Source organism: Procambarus clarkii, chromosome 74 (assembly GCF_040958095.1).
Source record: "Procambarus clarkii isolate CNS0578487 chromosome 74, FALCON_Pclarkii_2.0, whole genome shotgun sequence".
NCBI classification, from domain to species: Eukaryota; Metazoa; Arthropoda; class Malacostraca; order Decapoda; family Cambaridae; genus Procambarus; species Procambarus clarkii.
Genome location: NC_091223.1, coordinates 9,856,264 through 9,871,786, shown reverse-complemented (window position 1 = coordinate 9,871,786; position 15,523 = coordinate 9,856,264). Strand labels below are relative to the sequence as shown.

At 39.0% G+C, this 15,523-nt stretch overlaps 1 protein-coding gene across 1 annotated transcript; it reads right to left on the bottom strand.

The window, feature by feature from the left end:
• Positions 1-1,184: 1,184 nt before the first annotated feature.
• LOC138356803 (DNA ligase 1-like) lies at positions 1,185-7,649 on the bottom strand. The gene is made up of 4 exons (XM_069313124.1): positions 7,590-7,649; positions 3,903-5,286; positions 1,724-1,972; positions 1,185-1,342 (listed from the first exon to the last, which is right to left on the bottom strand). Exons 1-4 carry the CDS (start codon positions 7,647-7,649, stop codon positions 1,185-1,187), a joined length of 1,851 nt encoding a protein of 616 aa, XP_069169225.1.
• Between the last annotated feature and the right edge of the window lie 7,874 nt (positions 7,650-15,523).

The following is a 15,523-nucleotide window of genomic DNA, read 5'->3' as shown; positions in this document are numbered from 1 at the left end:
GTCTCCAAACTTGATATATTAATTATAAGTGACTCTTTGTTATCCATAATTGCTCTCAACTCTTTAAGACATAACTGTAACATGCTAGTGTCCGAAGCTAGACACAAATAAAACAAAATTATTTATGATGGTAAGAGAGTCCATTTTATGTGGACTCCATCTCATGTTGGCTTCCGAATATATGATAGAGCTGGTGAGTTAGCCAAAGAATCTGCCTTTAAAGGAGAAATTGAGTATTGAGTAAATACTCAATTGAAATTGAGAAATTGAGTAAATTTAAACAAAATTTTGTAGATCTGAGGCAAAGTGAAATCGACACCAGTAATTCCATTTATCATCATACTATCATGTAAGAGGAGCCACACATCTATGGTTCATTCAATAAAATCAGCAGAAATCTAGATATTACTACTGCTCGGCTTAGACTCGGTTACAAGTATCTCTGGAAATTCTCCTTATCTGCTGATGTAGACCTGACCAAATGTAAACTGTGTCAACAAAATTATTCGCACACCCTCCGTCACTATGTGATGGGGTGCGAAAAAATACGTGAATTCAGAGACAATTCTATAACCCATGTTCCAACGATGTATAAATATTTCTTTCAAAATGATCTGCTACAGGAAATTTTAGCCAAATATCCCCAGTTTGCTAACTGTAGGTAGTAACTAAGTGATTGTAACCTATCCACCGCTGCCCACTGGATGGGGGGGGGGGGGTGAAGGACAAACATATCAGTTGTGACACTAGCTCTCCACATATGTCAGTTGCTTAATTTAGACACTACTTGTAGTCGATCTCGAACCCACTGTTGATGTGACGACTTATATTGAATTGTGTAACTAGCTCATCAAAATTGTAACTTGCTTAGCTAAATGAATTATGGGGTCCAGTCCCTGAGCCCATTATGTGCCCCAGTAACCCTTTTCACTTCCGCACACAAGAAGGGTATGGGGTGCATAATAAATGAGCTAAACTAACTCTTGGTGAGACGTTCCGCTCCTTGCACGAATTATGTACAAGACTGAATTTCTTCCATTGGTTATTACCCATCATTCCTTCCATACATCTCACATGCTCTAATAATGTTCCATTTGTATTTTTTAAGACAAAATGATTTGTCTTGACGTGTGGGTTTACGTGTTATTGTCTTCAATAAAACAAGTTTGAAATAGACAATAAGTCTAGTGAAGGTGTCTTGTACTACCGATGGTGTTGAGTGAAGGTGTCGTAAAACACACAGTGTCGAGTAAAGGTGTCGAAGGTGATTTGTAAAGGTGATTTGTGGCGAAGCTTGGTAGCGAGGGTCTTTCCACAAGGACTTGAACCTTAAGCTTCTCGTCTGCGAATTGAATACACTAACTCGTAAAATTATATTTTGAATATTGTAATATGTAATTACATGCACATGTAACTGTTAGTACGCGTTATGACAAGGCTTATGATGTTTGTTTTACGAAAGCTTTCTGCTGGTCACTTGTGTATTCTTCGAAATCGAAACCTTTGGAGACCCAAGTGTTTCATACAGCTATTCGGAATATTTTGGAAGAAAAAAAAGGAAAAAAATATCCGGCAAATACTGCAGTGAATGTTTAACCAGTTACAGCTTCATTAATTCCAAACTCACCAACAAGTTGAGTCACAACGTAAATCTCTTGAACATACATGTATATGAAAAGACAAGTTCGAATATATTGTATACAGGTAGTAATGTAGGTATTACCTGGATAACAACAGAGACATTTGGTTCCCTTGCAGCCATCCTTGTCGACCCGTCCTGTACAGGACTTCTTCTTGTCCACACAGAAGCCTCCGTTAGTCTTACAGTGGTCCGTGGGCTTGCAAGCCTTGGCACAGCAGACACACTTCTTCTTGGTGCAGCCCTTGGCTATCTGGCGCTCCTTCGTCCCGCACTTCTTCTTACACACGCCCTTGTATTTCTGGCACTTCTTTTTATGGCTCACTGCGCAAGCTGTTTAAAGGAGATATAATTACTTTTAAATCTGAAAGAATAACGTGAAGATTCCAATCAATACCTGGATTCTTTCAAATGTACCACAGCTGGGAAAGCTAGACACACAAACACAAGTTACAGAGATAAGATTCAAATGGAAATTCAGATATATATAAACGCAATGTTCAAGTGAATAGCTACATAATGAGGAGATATATATGGATACAATACATAACTTAGTCATAGAGTGTCAGTAAGATCATTAACTTAAGATCGGCAAGTATATATGATGGAATAGACGTATTTGATAGTGTAAGCGTATGTAGGCGAGTACACACACACACGTACAGTATATGAGTCCTGGAGTATAGAGAACCAGTATGGAGAGTTCGCTTCGCTAAACCCCCCTTAACAAACTTGAAATGAGCCACTTGCGAAGACAGATTAAGAGAACTGGGCAGGATTCATCAAGCACTAAGATGTAAATTTAATAATAATATACAATCACGAGCTCCGAAGCACTAAGAGGTCATCAGTAACAACAATAACATTTAGATCTCGTAAACAGTTTAATAAAGACTGATGAAGTAGTCATGATCGAGGTAAGGGTGTACAGATCTTGTTAGTGAACTTGTAAGTGTTTAATTAATCATGAATCTTAAGCACTGTTGGAGACAGGACACAGGAAGAGTGCAAAGCATTTCCGCAGCTAAGATATAGCCCGTCACTATGAGAAATTACCCACTACTAAAAATACACCCCTTCCAACTGAGAAATACCTTCTTGCACAAAAACATATTCTCTGCCAATATGAAATTGTCCAAAAAAAAAGGCCTATCCCACAAAAATGTGAATACTTTTAAGAAATTACAAAACCAAAAAAACACGTTGCCTTCTGGTAATTTTTTTAAGCCAGAATAACAGTGAAATGTACACTAGCTATATCATCTATATTCATACTGCTATGTAGAAAGAGCGACAAATCTTCGGATCATCTCGTAACGTCGGAAGACCTCTAGACGTTACTACTGCTATGCTTAGACCCTGCTACAAATACCTCTGGAAGTTTGCTTAACTTATGTACAAAGAAATTACATTAACATGATGAATCTCATTCACGTTACTGTGATTATTTTATGCATTTGAAGTGTGCGTTGGGGGAGAACTCTTATACCACAAAAGAGTGCAGGCAGGTATGTGTGAAACATTGATCATCAGCTCGAGGCCTCAAGACCCCTTGTGGATTCAGTTATCTCAGGTTACAATACTTAGAGCGTATTGTAGTTTAGTGGTTAATGTGTGGACTTGGGAGAACCTACGTTATAGGTTCGAATCACTCTCATGGCTCCAACTGCTTTTCTCATTGCTTAACTTATTGAAGTCAATATGCCCAATTGTTAACTGTCAACAGAACAAATCACATATCCGCCATCACTATGTAACTGGATGTGAAAAATCCAAAAATATGAAGGTAACTCAATTACTAACGTTTAATAAATTTTCAAATATTGTTCAGAGAAGACTTATCTACCCCAAAGCCAGGCTAGGTATCTCGAGTTTACCAATTTCATATAGTGCACACACGGTGTATAGGCTTGCTCTGCCGGCAAGACTGTTACCTGCTTATCTCATGACTATACAATAACGCAACTTTAGCTAATGTAAAGCACAACCTTTAAAACACAACCCTCGTACCTTTATCACATATTAAAGGCAATTAAAACTGTATTAAGTGCACAACACACACATGTTATGAGACTCTTGCTAATCAATCTAAACTAACCAAAATTGTTAACAAGCTTTAATATCCAGCTCATCAGTCGTGTTAATTACTTAGTTAAAGGAATATTAGGGAGTCAAGTTCGTGAGCCCATTAGGCACCTGTGTAACCTTTTCCTCTACCACACACAGGATGGGGTGCATAATAAATGAACTAAACTAAACTTACATGAGAGGCAACACTCGCAAGACGCTCCTTTGCACTTGCCAGCGGCAACTTGGGTCTTGCAGGTGTTTTTCTTCTGGCACTTTCCACCGGCCTTGATGCATTTTTTCTGATGCTTGCACTTTCTCTTGGGACCTAAACCACTGTTCTCCCCCGAGTGAAGATTAACTCTGCCACCAGCGGACTGTTCTGCATTCTTCCCAGCAGACTTTACTGTTGCTTTGTTACCTTTTTTACCCTTTTCCTGTTGACCTTTGTTGGAATCGTTTTCTTTGTTGATTTTGGTTTTATTTTTTCGTTCCTTAACATTCTTATGTTTCTTGAGTTTGTTTCTCTGTTGCATTATCGGCTTTCCAGTCTTTTTGCCTCGCGTTTTATTGTTTTTTGTGCGAACATTCTTATGCTTAAGGGCAGCGTGGATTAGCGTCTTCGTTTTCGTTTTTCCATTTCTATTGCCTTTTTGCCTGTTGTTTTTTATCTTTTTAGCCATTTTTTTATGCTTTACATCATTGGCTGTTGGTGACTTATTTTGATTTCCTTTGGATTTTGCTTTGTTTCCTTTTCTCTGCTGATGGTTGTCATTCTTGTGTTGCTGGTTTTTCAACTGATTTATGTTCTTCCTAGAATTCTTCTTCCGTTTTCCCACATCGATGGCTTTCTGTCCCTTGACGTCGTTCTTGGCGGTGCGAACTCTTACTTTCTTGAGGCGGCCATCTACTTTCTGAGTCTTAACACGGCCAGTTCCTTGCTTAGTCTTGACGCGGCCACTTCCTTTCTTAGTCTTGACGCGACCAGTTCCTTTCTTAGTCTTGACGCGACCAGTTCCTTTCTTAGTTTTGACGCGACCAGTTCCTTTCTTAGTCTTGACGCGACCAGTTCCTTTCTTAGTCTTGACACGACCAGTTCCTTTCTTAGTCTTGACGCGGCCACTTCCTTTCTTAGTCTTGACGTTGCCAGCTACTTTCGGAGTCTTAACGCGGCCAACTACTTTCGAAGTTTTAACTCGACCAGATCCTTTCTTAGTCTTGACACGGCCAGTTACTTTCTGAGTCTTGGCACGGCCAGTTACTTTCTGAGTCTTGACACGGCCAGTTACTTTCTGAGTCTTGACACGGCCAGTTCTTTTCTTAGTCTTGACGCGGCCAACTTTTTTCAGAGTCTTGTCACGGCCAACTTTTTTCAGAGTCTTGAAGCGATCTGCTCCTCTTTTATCCCGGGCGCGGCCAGCCCCTTTCTGAATCTTGACGCGGCCAGTTCCTTCTTGAGCTCTAACGTGGTCACTCTTTCCAACACTGACAACAGTGTCCGCATCCTTGCCAGCCAAGCCACGTAGGTCTGGATTCCTCTCCTCTTGATCTTGTATATTTTTATTTCCGTGTACATTATCCTGTGAAAAAAATGCAATTTAGCGAATGAAAATTTATGTAATTTACAAAAATTGCATATATTATATAATCTATTAAATTTATAATGTTACTAAAACTAAGTTTTTTTTTACTGTACATAAATTATAAATATTTGTATCATAATCATAGGTATTTTATATTTATTTAACCGTTTCAGTCTTACTGAATAACAATTATCTATAAGAAAGACTTGTTGAAAATGAAAAACTCTTGACCCCTGAAGGATTTGAACCCAGTGAGCCTTGACCTCCCTGCCCCTTGGCGTGTCCAGTACTATAACAACTCGACCTCAGACTATATAAAAGTACTGGCAAGTTGTCTGACTTTTTAACCCCAATACCCGACAGCGCTCGTGACTATTATGGGCATGCAAAATAAATATTTATACTCAGCTCCGCAGATGGAGGATTGAGTCGACTAGAAGAAAGTTGACTGGAGCTCCCGGTATGTACAATGACCAAGATGGTTGTGACGGTTTCATATGTTATTATTTTGACTTCATATTAATGATAATGAATGAGTCACTAAATGATTCTTCCAGAGCACCGGTTATATCGTAAGGGTTATTACCCCTAAACTAAGTACGTGGTGAATGATTTAATATATTGTTTATTAGTTACTATATTTGAAATAATATTATACTGAAGAGAATTGATTCTTGAGACTAGGCTACTGATAATTATTGTTGGTCATCACGTGAGAGGCAACGAACCAGTGCCTCGCTATCTTCTTGAGGTTATTTTGAGATGATTTCGGGGCTTAGCGTCCACGCGGCCCAGTCCTCGACCAAACCTCCATTTTGTTACACATCCTCAGGAAGCAGCCCATAGCAGCTGTCTCTCTCCCAGGTAACTATTTACTGCTAGGTGAACAGGCGCATCAGGTTGTAAAAAACTCTGCCCATTTGTTTCGGTCTCCGCCGGAGATCAAACCCGGAACCGTAGAACTACGAATGTCGAGCGCTGTCCACTCAGCCGTCAGGCCCAGTCCACTCAGCACTTGTCGATTGTCTATATATAAATGAATTGTGTGCTAATGTGGGACCTCTGGTCAGGTGCCTAGGAGCAGCGCTAGCATACCTGCACTCTATATCTTTTTTCTTCTTTTATATATATACATATATATACATATATATATACATATATATATACATATATATATACATATATATATATAAATATATATATATATACATATATATATACATATATATATATATATATAAATATATATATATATATATATATATATATATATATATATATATATATTTATATATATATATATATATATATATATATATATATATATATATATATATATATATATATATATATATATATATTGGTAGCAGTCTTTCATGTAAACATATGTTATTAAATATGACCGAAAAAGTAAGATTAATAATTTTAACACGAATTTTCTAAATATTTCTTATGTTTCTTTTTACTGTCGATGGTAATTGAAAAATGAATTCTCCAAAATTCAGATTTATTTCCAGTCTGATGCGACACTTGAACGCGTTTCGTAATAACTTATTACATTTTCAAAGACTTTAGTTTACACACACACAACTATAACCTGCAAACACTAAAGAGAGTTTTACTATGCTATCATTTAAACAGCTTTCGTCTTATATACTCGCATTTGGGTGAGGTGATATGTTACAACAGTTTTGGATGAGGTGAACAAAACTTTCAACACAACACAGACCATACTTTCAACACAAGATGGAACACGGTGCAATGGGTATAGAATGGAAGTAACTGCAAAGGGGGTACAGGTGTTGTGTTAGTCTAATTGGGGGTACAGGTGATGTGTTAGTTGTCTCTTCAGAGGTTGCATTGCTTTTCACCTTCCTTCTTATGATGTCTTCAACGAAACCATTGGAGAAGCCGTTGTTGACTAGGACCTCCCTTACCCTACAGAGTTCTTCATCGACTTGCTTCCATCCTGAGCTGTGGCTGAGAGCACGGTCGACATAAGCGTTAACAATACTCCTCTTGTACCTGTCTAGGCAGTTACTGTTGGCATTGAGGCACATTCCGATGTTTGTTTCCTTAGTGTAGACTGCAGTGTGGAAATCTCCGCTCCTTTCCATGACTGTTACATCTAGAAAGGGCAGCTTCCCATCCTTCTCCATCTTGTAAGTGAAACGCAACACATAATTCCGCTCAAATGCCTCCTTCAGCTCCTGCAGATATCTAACATCAGGTACTTGTGTAAAAATGTCGTCAACATACCTGCAGTATATGGCCGGTTTGAAGTTCATGTCGACAAAGACCTTTTGTTCGATGGTTCCCATGTAGAAGCTCGCAAACATGACACCTAGGGGAGAACCCATGGCGACCCCATCTCAAATGTCCACTTGGGGACTGTAAGCCTCAAAGAACTCAGTATATAGGCAAGACAACAACATCTCTTTCCAGGCGATTAACGATGCGTAAGCAACAGGGCTCCATTAAGGAACATATAATCTCTTCTCACAACCAGACCATCACTAGAGAAGTCTTAACAAAAAACACAGAAATCATCAATAGATACAGCGATAGCAGGCGGCTTGATATCTGCGAGGCACTACACATCAAGAAGTCAACACCAGTAATCAACAGCCAATTAATGCACAACTATATTCTACCTACTTCAAGACTCCGCTCCAATATAGAAGCATCAAGAAATATTGGCCAATAGGTCCTTTGCAGTTACTTCCATTCTTCCCTTTAAACTTTCCCAATATTATACCCATTGTTTCGTGTTCTGTTTTGTGTTTTTACCTCATCCAAAACTGTTGTAACATATCACCTCACCCAAATGCAGGTATATAAAATGAAAGCTGTTTATATTATAGCATTGTAGGACTCTGTTTAGTGTTTGCAGGTTATAGTTGTGTGTGTGTAAAATAAAGTCTTTGAAAATGTAATAAGTTATTACGAAACGTGTTCAAGTGTCGCGTCAGACTTGAAATAAAAATGAATTTTGGAGAATTGATTTTTCAATTACCATCGACAGTGAAAAGAAACGTAAGAAATATTGAGAAAATTCGCGTTAGAATTATTATTCACACTTTTTCGGTCATATTTAATATATATATATATATATATATATATATATATATATATATATATATATATATATATATATATATATATATATATATATAAATATATATATATATATATATATATATATATATATATTATATATATATATATATATATATATATTATATATATATATATATATATATATATATATAATATATATATATATATATATATATATATATATATATATATATATATATATATATATATATATATATATATATATATATTTTAGTAACAGTCTTTCCTGTAGACATATATTATTAATTATGACCGAAAAAGTAAGATTAATAATTCTAACACGAATTTTCTCAATCTTTCTTATATTTCTTTTCACTGTTGATGGTAATCGAAAAATCAATTCTCCAAAATTCATTTTTATTTCTAGTCTGACGCGACACTTGAACGCGTTTCGTAATAACTTATTACATTTTCAAAGACTTTAGTTTACACACACACAACTATAACTTGCAAACACTAAACAGAGTTTAAACAGCTTTGATTTTATACCTGCATTTGGGTGAGGTGATATGTTACAACAGTTTTGGATGAGGTGAAAACAAACTTTCAACACAAGACAGAACACGAAACAATGGGTGTAATATTTTGTAAGTTAAAGGGAAGAATGGAAGTAACTGCAAAGGGCCTATTGGCCAAAATTTCTTGATGCTTCTATATTGGTGCGGAGTCTTGAAGTGGGTAGAATATAGTTGTGTATTAATTGGCTGTTGATTGCTGGTGTCAACTTCTTAATGTGTAGTGCCTCGCAGATATCAAGCCGCCTGCTATCGCTGTATCTATTGATGATTTCCGTGTTTTTTGTTAAGACTTCTCTGGTGATGGTCTGGTTGTGGGAAGAGATTATTTGTTCCTTAATGGAGCCCTGTTGCTTATGCATCGTTAATCGCTTGGAAAGAGACGTTGTTGTCTTGCCTATATACTGAATTCTTTGAAGCTTACAGTCCCCAAGTGGGCATTTGAAGGCATAGACGACATTGGGCTCTTTTAAAGCGTTCTGCTTTGTGTCTGGAGAGTTTCTCATGAGTAGATTGGCCGTTTTCTTGGTTTTATAGTAAATCGTCAATTGTATCTTCTGATTTTTGCCTGTTGGGATAACGTTTCTATTAACAATGCCTTTCAGGACCTTTTCCTCCGTTTTATGAGCTGTGGAAAAGAAGCTCCTGTAAAATAGTCTAATAGGGGGTATAGGTGTTGTGTTAGTTGTCTCTTCAGAGGTTGCATGGCGCTTCACCTTCCTTCTTATGATGTCTTCAACGAAACCATTTGGAGAAGTCGTTGTTGACTAGGACCTGCCTTACCCTACAGAGTTCTTCATCGGCTTGCTTCCATTCTGAGCTGTGGCTGAGAGCACGGTCGACATAAGCGTTAACGACACTCCTCTTGTACCTGTCTGGGCAGTCACTGTTGACATTGAGGCACATTCCTATGTTTGCTTCCTTAGCCAGAACTCACTTCTCAGCCTATATATATATATGTCGTACCTAGTAGCCAGAACGCACTTTTCGGCCTACTATGCAGGGCCTGATTTGCCTAATAAGCCAAGTTTTCCTGAATTAATATATTTTCCCTAATTTTTTTCTTTTGAAATGATAAAGCTACCCATTTCATTATGTATGAGGTAAAAAAAAATTTATTGGAGTTAAAATTAACGTAGATATATGACCGAACCTAACCAACCCTACCTAACCTAACCTAACATATCTTTATTGGTTAGGTTAGGTTAGGTAGCCTAAAAAGTTAGGTTAGGTTAGGTTAGGTAGGTTAGGTTGCCGAAAAACAAATATTTCATGAAAACTTGGCTTATTAGGCAAATCGGGCCTTGCATAGTAGACTGAGAAGTGCGTTCTGGCTACTAGGTACGACATATATATATATATATATATATATATATATATATATATATATATATATATATATATATATATATATATATATATATATATATATATATATATATATATATATATATATATATATATATATATGTCGTACCTAGTAGCCAGAACGCACTTCTCAGCCTACTATGCAAGGCCCGATTTGCCTAATAAGCCAAGTTTTCCTGAATTAATATATTTTCTCTAATTTTTTTTTATGAAATGATAATGCTACCTATTTCATTATGTATGAGGTCAATTTTATTTTATTGGAGTTAAAATTAATGTAGATATATGACCGAACCTAACCAACCCTACCTAACCTAACCTAACGTATCTTTATAGGTTAGGTTAGGTTAGGTAGCCGAAAAAGTTAGGTTCTTTCCAAACGAAAGCGTACTACATACACACAAACCTCCGTATATATTTGAAGTTTGACTCCAGCCACCCAGCAGGTCCGAAGATTTCCCTGTCATATTCTCTAGGCCTCCACCTAAAGAGAATAAATAGCACGGATGAAATATTGCAGCCCCAGCTACGGGATCTCTGGGAGATGTTCAGTGTTAGGGGCTATTCAGACAAGACACTACATAAAGCCCAGTCTAAGCCGACAACATAAACCCGAGCGCAACTCCTCGATCCTCCGACTCCAAAACCAAACGATATGAGATAGATCCTCCTGACTTGGTTTTTCCAGGCTTAGCAACACATCTGAAGCAAAAAATGACCAGAGTGTTGTCCTGGATGAAAGGGACGTACGAAGAGCATCCCATCCTGGTTGAACTTCCCTGGAGATCCTCCTATGATCGCTTGGAAGAGAAATAAATATCTCAAGGACCACCTGGTCTGAGCAGGTTTTAAACAGGAGACCCAGCCTGCATAGTAAAGGAGCTAGTAATGCAGCAGAACTAGCCTCCCCTACCCTAATCTGCCGGTGGAACAAGTTTTTGGGTCCCCCCAAAAGATTTTCCTACAAGGCTTGAGGAGTGGTTAGACGAGACCCCACATGCCAGAGATAAGGACCCCACCATGCCAGAGATAAAGAACGCTTATAATGTCCCTAAGAACCTTCGTCCATACCTGTAACAGAAGTAAAATGCAGAAGACCAAGCCAGCAAAAATCAGAGCCTTCATGCTGGTGGCGTATTGCTGGGGCTGACAGAGTTTCCCGGGTCTTGTCTTGTCTGTGGTTCAGAGCTCGGTCCAACAACCTCCACTGCCGAACGCAAAAAAAACTCTGATACGCAATTTAGGACCGAGGCTTTATACCAGAGTTGCACAGGTGTAACCAGTTGTGACGTAGGCTTGTTGCCGAAGCATAAAAATCTCTATGAGTGAAACAAATGTGTACATGGAGTGTACAACTACTGACCTGACAGTTTTGGCATTTATTTACCCAAATATATTTCTTAGGTATTCTGTGTTTTATTTTAATATAGCTATATCTATATAGAGATGACTCATATATTACAAGTTTAAAATACAAACAAAAATGATAAAAAAGGACCATATAATAAAAAAAAGAGCAAAAACAAAAAATTAATTGGTTTTGCCAATATCGAACAACAACAATTTGCCTCAAACACACGCGTGGCGTCCCCATCATCCCACCACACAAAATACTAATTCAAATAAGTAACAAATAACTATATGACAACAAAAGGTAGATGGGAGTTGATTTTGGGGACATAGAGTGAGATGAACACCACCTCACCCGGACAACACTCATCTTGAAGAATGAGAATTCAAGGATGGAAAAGAAAAGTACAGTAGCGTCTCAGCATTTACCTATCAGTGACATTTGTGTGGTTATTATTTACACACACACACACACTACCAGGTGCCTGGTAGCCTGGTGGATAGCGCAGGACTTCTGTGGCGCGGGATCGATTCCCGCACCAGGCAGAAACAAATGGGCAAAGTTTCTTTCACCCTGAAAGCCCCTGTTACCTAGCAGTAAATAGGTTCCTGGGAGTTAGTCAGCTGTCACGGGCTGCTTCCTGGTGTGTGTGTGTGTGTGTGTGTGGTGTGGAAAAAAAAGTAGTTAGTAAACAGTTGATTGACAGTTGAGGGGCGGGCCGAAAGAGCAAAGCTCAACCCCCGCAAACACAACTAGGTGAATACACACACACACACACACACACACAGGCTATTTACACAAGGGGCACACGCACAAGGGGACACAGGTGGAAACTGAGTGCCCAAATGAGCCACAGAGATATTAGAAAGAACATTTTAGTGTCAGAGTGGTTGACAAATGGAATGCATTAGGAAGTGATGTGGTGGAGGCTGACTCCATACACAGTTTCAAGTGTAGATATGATAGAGCCCAATAGGCTCAGGAATCTGTACACCTGTTGATTGACGGTTGAGAGGCGGGACCAAAGAGCCAGAGCTCAACCCCCGCAAACACAACTAGGTGAGTATAACTAGGTGAGTACACACAAGACGGCTAATGTGGTCCCAATAAACAAAAAGGGTGACAGACAAGAGGCACTGAACTACAGGCCAGTGTCCTTAACTTGTATACCAAGCAAGGTGATGGAGAAGATCGTGAGAAAATACCTAGTAACAAATCAGGAGAGAAGGGACATCGTAACAACCCTTCAACATGGGTTCAGGGAGGGTAAATCTTGCCTTACAGGCTTAATAGAATTTCACGACCAGGTGGCAAAGATTAAGCAAGAAAGAGAAGGCCGGGCGGACAGCATTTTTTTTGGACTGTCGGAAAGCTTTTGACACAGTCCCCCATAAGAGGCTGGTACATAAGCTGGAGAGACAGGCAGGAGTAACTGGTAAAGTGCTCTAGTGGTTAAGGGAATATCTAAGCAATAGGAAGCAGAGAGTTACAGTGAGGGGTGTGACCTCAGATATGCGTGAAGTCACTAGTGGAGTCCCACGGGGCTCTATATTCGGTCGTATTCTGTTTCTGATATACGTAAACGATCTCCCGGAGGGTATAAACTCATTCCTCTCAATGTTTGCTGACGATGCCAAACTTATGAGAAGGATTAAGACAGAGGAGGACTGCTTGAGGCTTCAAGAAGACCTGGACAAACTGAAGGAATGGTCGAACAAATGGTTGTTATATTTTAACTCAAGCAAATGTAAAGTAATAAAGATAAGTGTAGGGAGCAGGAGGCCAGTTAGAAGGTATCATTTGGGAGATGAAATTCTTGAAGACTTGGCGGATGATATCATGCCAGACCTGTCCCCTGAAGCCCATATCAAGAGGATAACATCAGCAGCATATGCCAGGTTGGCCAACATAAGAACGGCATTTAGAAACTTGTGTAAGGAATCTTTCAGAACTCTGTATACCATATATGTCAGACCAACCCTTGAGTATACAGCCCCAGCATGGAGTCCATATCTGGTCAAGAATAAGACTAAACTGGAAAAGGTTCAAAGGTTTGCCACCAGACTAGTACCCGGTCTGAAAGGAATGACCTACGAGAAAAGACTACGGGAATTAAACCTCACGTCGCTGGAAGATAGAAGAGTTAGGGGAAACATGATCACCACGTACAAGATTTTCAGAGGAATTGACAAGGTAGATAAAGACAGACTATTTAACACAAAAAGCACACGCACTAGGGGGCATAGGTGGAAATTGAGTTCCCAAATGTCAGAGATATTAGATTTTTTTTTAGTGTCAGAGTGGTTAACAAATAGAATGCATTAGGCAGTGATAGGGTGGAGGCAGACTCCATTCACAGTTGCATGTGTAGATATGATAGAGCCCAATAGGCTCAGGAACCTGTACACTAGTTGACTGACAATTGCGAGGCGGGACCAATGAGCCAGAGCTCAGCCCTCGTATGCATAAATAGGTGAGTACACACTCGAGTCATTAATGCACACATCCCAGTGTCGGTCGTTCTCCAATAAATTCAGAGCTTGCCATGCATTTCGGAAAGTGGTATGTGTAACTCCGTTGACAAATCTCAATTGCAGGAAAGACGTTAGACCGGGCACATTTACCAACAGCATGCGAAGAGAGAAGCATTCTTCATGATTGGGATGCACGGTGTAGCCTGCCTCTCGTATTTTGTTTGAATATGCCAGGAAGTTTGGCGAATCGCTCTTCTCGTTTGCGTCGTTCAAATGATTTTCTTCTCGCATTCCATGTGTGTGTGTAATACGTAGGCAGCTGTGCACTAAAGCACACGAATACAGCAGTGTTTTTGCAAACACGTTATTTTGATAAAATGTGAAAAAGACAGTTAACGTTGTAGCCGGTGGGTTCATGGCTATTTTGTTGCACATTTGCAGCCGTTATATAAACACATTGTCCATTTTATTGCTTTCAAACCCAAAGCCAAAAAACAAAACAAAAAATACTAAATAAATATTTCAATTCAAAGGCAGACCAATCGACTCAGCTCAATCCCACGCCAATTGCACTGAAAAATACGAACAGTTAAAAAAACGAAATGAAAAAGTTAAAAAAAGTCATCTTTATTCGCTATATGAACAGTATGGTAAACAACACAACTCAATTCCAAGGCAATGTTACACAAAATAATTAAATCAAAATGAAAATAAATCGAAATCAATTGAAATTAAATTTAACAATGCAGTAGGAAACTTTGAAATGGAATCGTAAAATATTTAGTATATCGTGTGTTGAGTTTATGTCCAACAGATGGCACTGTTTTTCAAAAATGCATGTTTTTACCTGTCACAGGTGTGGCATCTATATAGTAGGTAAATAAAAACGTGCGCATATTCGAATGGAACATTGTGTCAAAATTTCAAAGCAATCTGTGAAGAACTTTTGGAGATTTGTGATTTTGAACAAACGAATATTTACATTATATATATATATACTTGCTGTACCCAGCCACAGCCACAACAACTTTCCCCTGTCTCCCAGTTCTCCTCACCATTCACCCCTCCGACGTCCCCTTGTCTTCCCAAGCATTCCTTACTTCCCTATCCCCTCGTCCTTCCAACCATTCCCCATTTCTCCATCCCCTCGTCCTCCCTACCATTACCCCCCCCCCCCTCCTCCATCCCTTTGTCCTCCCCACTATCCCCCATTCCACCATCCCCTCGAACTCCTAACCAGTCCCCACTCCACCATCTCCCATTTCTCTGTCCCCTTATCCTCCCTACCATTTCTCCTCCCTTGGCCCCTCATTTTTCCCATCATCCCCCACTCCCTGGTTTCCTTTTCCTTTCTACCATTCTCCATTCACCTGTCCCCTCGTCCC